This window comes from Microcebus murinus, chromosome 11 (assembly GCF_040939455.1).
Source record: "Microcebus murinus isolate Inina chromosome 11, M.murinus_Inina_mat1.0, whole genome shotgun sequence".
NCBI lineage: Eukaryota > Metazoa > Chordata > Mammalia > Primates > Cheirogaleidae > Microcebus > Microcebus murinus.
This window is the reverse complement of record NC_134114.1, coordinates 16,458,682-16,471,562: the sequence shown is the minus strand read 5'-3', so window position 1 is coordinate 16,471,562 and position 12,881 is coordinate 16,458,682. Positions and strand designations below refer to the sequence as shown.

The following is a 12,881-nucleotide window of genomic DNA, read 5'->3' as shown; positions in this document are numbered from 1 at the left end:
TGAGGCAGGAAGATAGCTTGAACCCAGGAGTTTGAGGTGGCAGTGAGCTGTGATGATGCCACTGCACTCCAGCCTGGGTGACAGAGCAAGTTCCTGTCTAAATCACCCTCACTTTTAATAGAAATAGTAAGTGCATTTATATAAAAATAGAAATTTGTATTGTGTTAGATTGTAAGTAAATATTATTGATTTAATCAGAATTACAATGAATTATGTTCATAATTATATTAAAGTGGTGACTTATTATAATTCATAGACTTCAAAATTTTTAATGAATCTTTTTGTTTTTAATACATTTTTCTATGTGTCTTACATTAGCTAATGTGCAGAAGTGAAAGTATTTATATTCACACAAACATCTATATATCATATATAAAGATGTACACATATACAATATATCAACAGAAAAAAGTTTTAATCTGAAATAGTCAATTGATTTTTAATATATTTTAAAGAATAGGTTCTTACGTAAGACATTTTACAGATTCATACTTTGCAATCTTTGCTCTTCTTTTATGTACAGGTACTTCTACAAAAGTATTTTTTGCAATGAGATTTTGATGTCAGAAAAAAAATGAGTCAATATAGCACACTTAACTATCTTATAAATCATTCTATAATCTTTCTGAATAGAAAATTTAATTCTTACACCAGAAAAAAATTAATGTTTCTTCTTTCTCTGATGATATTTGATTATATTTTGGCAGCTTTCATAATTATAAAAGAAAAAAATTAAAATAAGGATGCACTTTTCTGATACAAGAAGAGCTGTCTACTATTTAACAGATGCCAACTTTGGGATTTGAAGTGAAGCTCATAGTAACCATGTTATCATAAATGTCATATTTTGTAGACAACACAGCTGGAATTGAAACCAGAAGAAATGGATACAGCCGCAGGCAGCAAGAGTTGTATTTCCTCCCTGTTGTAATAGAAGACAGCAGTTACCCTGTGCAGAGCAGCACAAACACAATGACTATACGAGTTTGTAGATGTGACTCTGACGGCACCATCCTGTCTTGTAATGTGGAAGCGATTTTTCTGCCTGTAGGACTCAGCACTGGGGCTTTGATTGCAATCCTACTATGCATTATTATACTTTTAGGTTGGTTTCAATATTAATCACATCCTCTCTCTCTCTCTTTCCTCCCCTGGTCTAGATATGTATTCAATTTATCATGTAAGTCAGTTTTTCTTCATTAACATGTCACATCTGGATAGATCATATATCTGTGTTAAATTAAATATTTATCAAAGTTATTTATATATTTCATACCTCATGGGTATATATTATTGGGAGTAAATGATATCACCAAAAATAAAAAAATATGTTCAAGTCTTATGGGATTTTTAAGTAATAACATTTTGTGACCCTTGGGACAATAAAATTCTCTATAATAAATATCCATTTACAACAGCAGCTTCTCAATTCATTTTACCACTTAGCAATTCTGCTGTCTAATAGCAGATCATATAACCTTTTAAAATTTTTGCTAGATGAATAATAGCTCTCAGGTTCCAGTTTAGTAAAGAGAGGAAGAAAAGAGAAAGGGCAGAAAGAACTAGAATATAACAGAATCCCCAAATTCACATTTCTTTCCTGTTTAAACTGCTAGCTAGAAGTAACTCTTCTTCTATTTCCTTGCATCTCCTCACATCAAAATTCTAACCATTCCCACTAGAACAGCACAGAGTATAGTGAAATATCTAGAAACACTGCAAAGGAAAAATATTGTAGTAAATGTATCTGTAACGTCTCTGTGGGAGTGAATATAAACCTACTTTAGGGGTTTTCCCTCTTCCATCAACTCTGTTTAGCTTCTCCATTCCACTTACTAATTCACAAAGTAGAGATTTATTTTTCCAGTTATTCCTTCAAGTTCTTACTGTAACAGATATACAGTGGAGCTATGTGGAATCAGTTTATACATGCATATTTGTTATTTAAACAAAGATAATCTGACAAATATGGACACCTGACTTTTATCTCCAGGATAGAAAACAAAATTTAAAAAATTACTAGGATGTAAAACATGGGGAGTAAGGCATTACATAATACTAAGTGGGAACACTCCTTGAATGTGGCACTCACACTGGCTTGAAGAGTAAAGTTATAGTCCACTTTGCATGGCATAGGCATTAATTCCATATGAGTAACTTTGGTGTACAGAGCTAAGTATTTTTAATATCCTTATAATTTGTAACAAATTATTCTTTGCAATTTATCCTAAATTATCCCTAGCATCTGTTTGTGCTAATAATATAAACCTTAAAAGGGCAAATTCAAAAATAACATTTTCTTATCTGAAATTTAGCATGATAAATCAGGTGTTTACCTTTAAATCAAGTGTTTCTCTCCCATACGCTCTATTCTCTTGTAGATAGCTGAGTTTCAGGGTATTTCTACATTGTGAAAGTTGTCACGATCAAAATGGAATCATGAGTGTCATGAATGTCAGGAAAACCTTGAAAAATAGAGCCAGGGAAGGCCATGGAAAGAGTTCTTGTGCTTGGATACCTGGTAACAAAAAAAGACTGCAAAAAAATCACAGTCTTGCACAAAGGCAGTAACAACCTTACACAGAATAACATCTGCAAAGACATTTGCCCAGCAGCTCTCTGTCCAACCCCAGACTGGCATCACCCTTGTTATTGATCTTTGTAGACAAGGATAATTATTTCAAAACGATTATGCAATCCTCCTCATTTTTTCCCCTTTATAAACTTTTGTCTTCCTTTACCTCCCTGAATATGCACACAGTCTACTATGGCATGCATGTCCCTGTTGCCGTGCTCTATTCCAAAACAAATATTTCTTTTAGAAAGACTTTTTCTGTTTATGTAGGTTGACAATATCAACCTAGCATGACTTCGCAAGTTCTGGGTGTTTCCCTTTAGCTTCTTGAGCCTCATACAATGCAGAAAGTAATCTGCTCAGGTCCTCATATCACTGCCACCTGCTGCTCATTCATCCGGATACTCCTGAGTTCCGCAGTGCACGAGCACTGTTCTAGGCATCGTGAATTTGCTGGTGTACGGCAGTGGATATTGACGTGCTTTGTCCTACCACAGAGTCTGCTTAAAAATCTATCTAATCTGAATCCCATTCTACTAAGGGAGGTATCACAAGAATGAAAACACAAGCACCACATGTACTCACCAGCAAATTGGTATTAACTGATTAGCACTTATGTGCACATGTAGTAGTAACATTCACTAGGGAGTGGGCAGGTTGGGGGGGGGGGAGAAGGGGATGGGTAAATTCACACCTAAAGGGTATGTTATGCACGGTTTGGGAGGGGCATGCTTATAGCTCTGACTTGGGTGGTACGAATGTAATAGATGTAGCCCAAATGTTTGTACCCCTATAAAAATTGAAATAAAAAAAAAAAACTCTATTCTTTGACATCCTCGACCAATCTCAGATTCTTGTAGCTCTTCTAGCTTGTTCTCAGCCATACCCATAATCTTCCTGAGGTGAAGGGAAACACAGGAAATTTGTGGTGCTCAGGTCACTCTTAGGTGGCACTCGGGCACATCTAACCAGTCGCTTTCTCAGCCATGACTCTAAAGCCATTTTATACACAAGGCTTCTCCATGAAGCCTGCAGTCTCTCCCATGCTCCCTGTGTCTCTTTAGTTCTGAGAGTCCCTAAACCCTGAGAGGAGCTCAGGGTGCTCAACATTTCTCCAAGGGCCACCGTACAGAAGGTTTGCCTAGGTCTTCTCCCTCTTGCCATCCTCGTTAGTATAGTGGCGAGTATCCCTACCTGTCACCCTGCTCTTCACCTTCCTCCCAATTACTCCAACTCTAATTTTGGAGGAAGAGGGAATAAGTGATCTTCAAAATCATCCATTCTTCTACACTTTCTAGTTCTATGACACGAGTCTTCCACAGTCTGCTGTGGTAAATCAAACCCACTCTGTTGTTTATCTTAGTGCCACTGCTGTGGAGGAGACGGGTGTTATGACAAGCAAAGCTGAGCACTGACTCATTTGTATCTGTGCCCATTCAGCCCTAGAAGAAGTAAGCACCGTTGATTTAAAGGAAAGCTTTAAGTAAACTAGGAATGAAGAGAGATTCCAAAATGAAAGTATATAAATCCTAATGACTATTTCAAATATCTTGTTTCATGAAGGTAACCTGAATACGAGGCATTTGATTTGGAAAATGTCTCAATATGGCAGGACACAGATTTGAAATAATTAGAGGTTATAGTTGGTAAGATTTATAAAACCAAATTAAAAATATAGCTTATGAAAATATAAACTATATTTTATTTCCTCCTTCCTTCCCTTCCTTCCTTTTTCTTCCTCTTTCTTATTTATTGCTTTTAAAAATGATTGCAATTGTGAAGATTTGGGTTTATTAGAAACACAATTTTTAAACTTACAATTGGAAATGTTACAATTGGGAAATTAGCTATGAATGATTATCTATGTGTTACTTATAGATGATAATATAAGTTTTAATGATAATTTTGTTATATCAATTCTTATAGCTCTCTTTATGGTTAGGACAACTATTGTTTCTTTTATCTCTTATTTTGCAAAATACGTTTTTACCTGAAACTAAAATATTTAATATTGTTCGACAATTGTTTGACTTTGTGAATAACTTTGGTATAGCTTCTTGTTAGTTACAATTTCAAAATGAAGTTGATTTTAGACAATGAAAAAAAATGTAAACATATGGACCTACTGATTACAGTATGTTTACTTTAAAAATAATAGGTGACCATTAAATTCAGCCAGCCTGATCCATTTTATTTTTTATTGAGAGATAAAAGCCAAATATCTGCTTTCTATTCTGAAATTGTAATTTTTGTCCTGTTTCAGCCATAGTTGTGCTGTATGTGGCCCTGCGAAGGCAGAAGAAGAAGGACACCCTGATGACCTCTAAGGAAGACATCAGAGACAACGTCATCCACTATGACGACGAAGGAGGTGGGGAGGAGGACACCCAGGCCTTCGACATCGGGGCTCTGAGAAACCCAAAAGTGATTGAAGAGAACAAAATTCGCAGGGATATAAAACCAGACTCTCTCTGTTTACCTCGTCAGAGGCCCCCAGTGGAAGATAACACAGACATAAGGGATTTCATTAATCAAAGGTTACAGGAAAATGATGTGGACCCAACCGCCCCACCGTATGATTCGCTGGCCACATATGCCTATGAGGGAAATGGATCCGTGGCAGAGTCCCTCAGCTCTATAGACTCTGTCACCACAGAAGGCGACCAGGACTACGACTATCTGACAGACTGGGGACCCCGCTTTAAAGTCCTGGCAGACATGTTTGGCGAAGAAGAGAGTTATAATCCTGATAAAGTCACTTAGGGGAGCCGTGAAGGCTCAAACACAACCAAGAGGAGAAATTTTTAAAAAAGAAAAACGAAATACAAATAGAACCAAGAGGAGAAATTTAAAAAAAAAGAAAGAAATACAAATAGAAATCACACATGCACACGCACACACAAAGGCCCAGGCTTTATAGAACAAGATTTCTTTGATTATCTGGTTTCTGGCAAGTTGCTATATTTATCATATTGTCAGTTTTGTTTTATTCTGCCAACACAAGATAAATCCTGTAATACGTACTTGCTTTGTTGTTTTGTTTTCAGAATCACACTGAGACAAGCTCAGGCCTATTAAATACAATTTACTGACATGACAACCTAGAACGAAGATAGCTATGTGGCATCACGGTGGAAGAGTGTTAGATTTTTCTTAATTCCACTAAAGTGCCTATTGAAACTCTTATCATTTAAAGTGGTGTACAGTACACTCTGCTGTGATGGCATTGCAGGATTCAGATAAAGAGGACATAAAACAAAGACACTGTCTTTATGTCAAGGAGCAATAGCAACATGCTGACTCTCCTCATTCCTTTTGAGAAAAAAAGAAGAATACTTTCTGAACTCCATCTTCTTATAATTCAAAGGTTTCTTTTTTTCTTTTTAAAACTGTATGCCAAAACACATTTGTTTTTCCTACCCTTTCAGAAAATTGAAATAAAAATGTCACTATCAAATATGTAAGTCCCAAATTCTAAAAGCAATGTTTGATCTTAACATTACTTCATATTAAAGGTGTTCATTAAAATGTTACTTTTTTTCCAAAAAATAAAATAAAAAAGAATATAGAAAAAAAATCCCTCTTTATAAAGAGGCCTCAGGACTCAAATTCCATATTAAAATAAATATTGGTTTTATTTAATATTGTATTGGTGTGTGGAAAATTGGTTTTAAAAGTCAGCAGATCATTTAAACTTTTAGTCATAGATAAAATTTCAGATTGTGATTTGATGGAAATTTCTGAGGAAAATAAAGTTTATTAATTTAAACATGGGAAAAGAAATTCATTACACAGCTTCTCAGTTTCTTACAATCTAGTGATTCTTAAATAAGCAATGAAAATAAGCTACATATCAAAATACAGGATGGATTTGTAACACATCTAAAAATATTAAGTCAGGGACTTCAGAAAATTCAAACCAGTGACTAAATTGTAAAATGAACACAAATTCAAATTCAGGGAGAGGATTAATTTGGTTACTAACATGGATTTCAACTTTGTGAACACATTATTTTGGACCTCAGAGTTATCTCTTTGTTCTATAATACCTACTATAATCCTAATATACATGATCCCTTACAATTCTCTGTAAAGAACTTTTTAATTTGATGCATATTTCTAAGACATATGAGATTTTATAAGCATGTTAGTAAATTATACTCATGCACATTACTTTCCAGTGGATCGTACACTATCTAGAAATGCACATAAAATGGATGTGAATGAATTATAAGCTAATATATTTTCAATAGTGTAACTATATAAGTGACTACTTAAATATTGACACTATTTATAAGAAAAAAATCAAAGTTGTTTATAGGTCCATCCTGAAGATGTGGTCAATATCTAGCTATATTTATAAAATATTTATGAATCTATTTAACATATGCAAGGTTATGAAGCAAAAAATTCACACATGGGAAAAACAGGTAGAAATATGGATAACATAGGAAAATTATATTCAGACCTATTCATTTATAAATGCATACTTTAAAATTATCTGACTACTAATTATGCTATGGCTATGGGACAATTTGAATCTGCATTTCCCATCCCTTTTTTATGTCTTCCAGTTGCATACTCTCCTTTTCTTTCTACCAGGAATGGCTACCGTGCCAGTTTTCCTCCATTCACAATTCTATCTTTCCCTTTGATCCCTACGAACTGCATTATAATATTCATGTAGTATAATGGTTTGCAGTATAATATGTCTTGGGAAATATTTATGTAATTACTTTAAAAAAAAAAACCCCGATGGTGTCAGAAACAGACTGAAGAGAAAAATAAGGGCAACTTTTGGGTTTGCATTAGCAACATGATTTTCTGTGGAATGATGCATGGTGCCTGAAGAAGGTTAATATGCAAGACTCTTTCGGGTTGACAAAGTGATTCTTGTCAGGAATGATTACATTTTACATTTTGCTAGGAATCTAACTGCCTCTGCATGCAGTCATATAGAAGAAACAACGGTGGCATGAAGAAAACTTGGGAGGGACAGGTCATTTCAATCTACATGACTAAGATGCTAAGCAAAAATATGAAATTGTAGGCATTATTTTCACTAAAATAAAAAGTCCTTTTCAGTACATCAAGCCTTTATTTTTTGCAATACCACTGCATTAGTTTTCTAGTGCTGCCGAAACAAAATATAATTGAGCGACTTAAACAGAAACTTATTTCTTAACTTTCTGGAGGCTTAAAGTACAACATCAAGGTGTCCACACAGAGTTGGTTTCTATGAGGGCCTTTTTTCTTGGCGTGTAGATGACTATGTTCACTTGGTCTTCACATGGTATTCCTTCTGTGTTTTTTTGTGTCCTAATTTCTCTTCTTATAAGGACACCAGTCATAGTGAATTAGGGCTCACCCATATGGCCTCTTTTTACTTAATTACATCTTTGAAGGCTCCAACTCCAAATATAGTCACATTCTAAGGTACTGGATATTAGGACTTCAACATATGTGGGGATGCAGTTTGGCCCATAACCACCACCAAAATGTTAACACCATTCATTTTTTTTTTTTTTTCCAAAATAAGAGTTTGATTTACGACAAAAAATAAATGTTTGGAAAAAAAGTGAATATAAATCATTTCAGGTACAATGGGAAACGAGAGGAGTGATATAGTGAAAAGAGATCTTTTGGTGCTCATAAATTAAAAGTATGACGGGATAGATTTTATGCTATGACAAGCACTATGCCTAATATTTCAATACTTGTAATATCTTGGGATAATTTTTTGATTTATAATAACGCAGTCACTGGCCTTCATTCAAGCATTAAGCAATATAAAAAATGTTCAGATTTTATATGGGAACTTTGGCTATTAACAATTAAACCAAAATTTTGTAATTGCCTTGCATGTTTACCTTTACAGAAGTATATATGTTCATATGATATAACATATGAGTTAGTCTTATATTTTAAAAAATGCTACCTTTAATTGTATTAATGAAGTATTAGATCAACACATGAGTGACCCAGTGTGATATAAGCAATATAAAATTGCCTTTGTAGTAAATTCTATCTCTTACTAGAAATACAGCACAAGCTCCTTAGCCTCCCAGTGTTCTATTTGCTTTGGTAAAACTAATTTGTAGCACTTAGTGTTGGATAAGTTTCCTTTGAAATTTCTTGACTTTTATATTCCAGTTATAATCCCATGAAGTTAAATGATTTACATGTATTGATTACATAAAACTATGAGAATCACAGAGATCTTTAAAATATAATATAAATAATAGAAATCTTCGAGACATGGATTGATTGAATATACATTAAAACTCACCATTTCTACCACATCTGGAGAGCCAGGCAACTATTTCTTAAGTACCAATGTCAAAATTCATCAACAAGATCAAATGATAGGGGAGTGCATAGGAAGACAGAGGAAAAAAGCATCAATGTAGCTGGAGCCCAGGTCTTGAGCCAAAGAGGAAAAACAAAACATTGAAAGAAAAGTTTAGAAGTGATGTGCTATTCCCTACGGAAATTCTTGGAAAGTTTCAGTAACTGTTTTATTAAAAATAGGAATTCCTAAAAACGTGTTAATATGCAGGCATTATTTGAAGTGGTCCCTAAACTATGACTAAATATGAAGAAAGAATTGATAAAATGTCAGTAAACAGTCTCAGTTTGCTTCCTAAGAAATGAGGTACATATGTATGTGTGCGTGTGTGTGTGTGTGTGTGTGTGAAGGTAGTAATTTTGTAAATCACTCCTTGATTTTTTGCCTTCTCACCCTCATGTGTAGTTTGTCTATGTACACAATTCTATTTGGCACTATTTTCTTCTTCTATATTTTGAAATGGGTTTTCTATCATACATGAGCATCTGACTTCCAACCAAGGTGATGAGACAGAAGGATGACCATGTCACTCTTTTCATTATATGTGATGTATTTTCTTTGCATGATAATATTCAGAATTTCTTATCCCCAGTGTTAAGATATTTCAGACTAATGAGTCAACATGAGTCTTTTGTCATTCTCGGGACTAGACATGTGGGGTCCCTTTCCAATATGGAGCCTCAGAACCTTCAGTTCTGGGAGGTTTCCTTGTAGTCATCCTTTCATGGTTTCCCATCCTATGTTTTTCTGTTTTCTCTTTGTGTGATTTTTAATAACTGTTTTTTGAGTTTTTTATGAATTCAATCTCTATCCAGGATAAAGGACTTTTTTCTTTTTTAATTTCAGGAGTATTGTTATTCTGCTCTCCTTTCTGTTACTCTACTCCTATATTTAGACCAGTCTCTTCTTGACTCTTTAATGATGCTAATTTTAGCTGTTTTTTTAAATTTATAATGCTTTCTTTCTCTGAATTATGTGCTTCAAACACAGTATGGGGAAAAGGGAACTATAGATTTTCATGTTAATTTATTCTATTTCATCCTCATGTCCCATTTCCATTTGCTGCCCTATGCGATATGTCCAAAATCCTGGCATATTCCAGTATTGAAATGAGAAGACAAGTTCTCTACAGAGCTGCAACACTAATTCTCTAGTCCACAAATTTTCTGCCCAGCTTTATTCATCACTGTTCCATTAGCCCTCCAATCATTTACCCAAAATATTTGTCTGCTAATGAACATTATGCCATTCTCTTTGTTGTGGGGATATATGCACGCACACAAATACATATAAATGTACACATGAACATAGAATATCATAGATTGTATACTATAGAATATAAAAATATTTTATAAATATATATTTCCTTATCTTTAAGTTATATTGGAATTGTAAAGTTTGTCTTACAATGGAAAGGCCATACAGATACAAATGCCATCAGTCATAATGCCAAAAATGCTGGAAAAGAAACCTGACATTTTGTTTTATATCCACTGCTATGAAACAATGAGATTTATTCCAGTGTTTGTGTATATACACGCACATGCACACGTATGCACATTTAGATGTTTTTAAGTCTAATTTGCATTGTGGACTGCCACTTAATTCCTCTACTCAAATTCTTTACATTTCTGAGTGCTATGGATTTTCACAACAATAAGTCTAACTTGCTAACTTTTCCAAAATTTCTTAAACTTTATTAGGAGTTCAATCAGATGCTGTTTTAATTGTCCCCCTTTAAAATTAAAAAAATTGAACATAAGAATACCCATATAACTTGTGCAAAACCAAGAAAGAATACACTTACAGAGGTTAAATCCCCTTAATTACAAATACGTAAATAAATTTATTCTCAACTTTCATTCTGGGGCTCTTTTCACTCTTTTTCTAACTTCTACATTATTATTTGGTACATTTAATAACAAGCAAAATTAACAAGAACCTCTGGGAATTCTGGGCTATACTACAAAATGTTATTGTACTTTCTTATAAAGAAGAAATAACCCAATCTGCTCTGATGTCAATATCTTGCTCACAAACCAAGACTGAAAGACCTGATAATTTTCCATGGTACAGGTAAAATTATTATACAATTGAAAATATTAATCTTTATACTACCAATAATCATTGTGGTTGAAACTATTACTTTTTACCTTCTTTTAAACATTTACGTTAATCAACTAAATACTACTCTGGCCTGAACTTTCTTGAAGTTTTTAATCCAATTATATCTAATTTCCTTTCTTTTTGGTTTCCCATTGATGCAGCTGTACTTTAACTATCATCCCTTAAATTTCCAATTTCTGAATTCAATTTACTTATCTGTCTTTCCCCATTCATCCTCCAATGAATATGGTGTTTACCATGATTGAAAATTCCAGTGTATTGTCACTGAAAATTATATTAGACAATCATCAGTTCTCCCTTTTTCCTCTTCTATTATCTCAACATTTTTAAGAAAGTGATAATAATGCAGAAAGCTACTAATCAACGAGCATATATATGCCAAAAATTATGCTACAGGCATTTAATGCTTACAGTAACTTGATGAGACATATTATGGTTACTTCTTGTTTTACCAATGAGCAAATTAGGTTTAGACATGTGAAATAACATGTCTGTTTAGACATAGTTAGCAAGTGGCAGAGTTAGGACACTAAGAATTATCCCATGCACATCCCAGCCCTCTATGCATAAGAAACAGTACACTGCCTCTCTGACCTCACTTCCTTATAAGTAACTGTTTAACAACCTGAAATCTGTCTCTTTTGAAGTTGGTTACTTCATAACCGAAAGACTCCAGAAATCCCTTCTTTCATCTTGCTGATATTTCTATAGAGTTAAGCATATTTTCATATCTTGTCTTCAAACTTATGATTCCACCTCTTGGTTCATTCATTTTTTTTTTCTTTCCCCTTTTAAGGCTTCATATGCCTCTTAAACAGCCTACATAAATAATGCCAGAGTCCTTTCATCCATTCTCTTTTTTTATACCATTGACATTTGGAGATCTCGTTATAATAGCAATTTACATCTCTGCATAAATAACATTCAAAGAATCCTTAAATTTATATTTATGTATTTTCCCTTTCAGAAAGATAACAGAAGTTTTATTTGCACACCTTCTGAACACCATCTGGTCGATCCAATCCATTGGCTTCAAATTCATTAGATCCAAGTATTCATCTTCCTTTTTCTTAGTTTGGTATTTTGTTATTACTTCAGCTCTAAACCATCCTCCTGAGCTTGCTTTTCTCTCTACTCTCCTTCCCTCCTCTTCTGTGCCCTCTCCTCCTCCTCTCTCCTCCCCTCTTCATTTCCTGGTTATATCAATTCTATTTCTGCTGGGATATTGATGATCTTTATTCCCAGCACTGCAGTCAATTCTCTCACTGCATTGCTATTCTACTATTAAAATAATAGTTTAAAATCTATCAGTTGGCATTTATATAATTTTTCCTTCTCATGATTAGACTGAAGGCAGAAGTTTTTGGGAAGAAGACCACAGAGGTAAAGTACCACTCTTGTCACATCATAATCAAAGAGGCATGTTGTCCAAATGACTTATCACTATTGATGTTAACCTTGATCATCTGGTAGTTTGTCAGTATTCTTCATTGGAAATTAATCATTTTTCCTCAACTCTTTACTCCTTGGAAGAAAGTCACTCTGCACAGCCCACACTTTAGTACAAAGTTATGCCTCATCTCTTAAGGGCAGAGTACACAACATGTTTGAACTACACTTACATGGGAGATGTGTCCATTCTTCATCTGTTTATTGAATCATTTCTTTACATGAGCATGGACCCACAAATATTTATTGGATACTTTGGTTTGTAACTCAAAACTACTTTATTTATAAAGCTGTTTCAGTTGGCTCCTGTACCCCTTTATATATTCACATCACTGCATTGTTTTTTGTTTTGTTCAGTTAGTATTGAGCACTGCCTATCTG

At 34.1% G+C, this 12,881-nt stretch overlaps 1 protein-coding gene across 4 annotated transcripts in view; it reads left to right on the top strand.

Moving 5' to 3' along the window:
• CDH12 (cadherin 12) overlaps positions 1 to 5,438 on the top strand; it is a 947,374-nt gene extending 941,936 nt beyond the window's left edge. For all 4 annotated transcript variants that reach the window (XM_020290041.2, XM_020290040.2, XM_020290038.2 and 1 more), the window contains 2 exons: positions 854 to 1,105; positions 4,839 to 5,438. In XM_020290041.2, coding sequence (XP_020145630.2) covers positions 854 to 1,105; positions 4,839 to 5,338 — 752 coding nt within the window. In that variant the 3' untranslated portion in view covers positions 5,339 to 5,438. The remainder of the gene's footprint in view (positions 1 to 853; positions 1,106 to 4,838) is intronic.
• The last annotated feature ends 7,443 nt before the right edge of the window (positions 5,439 to 12,881 follow it).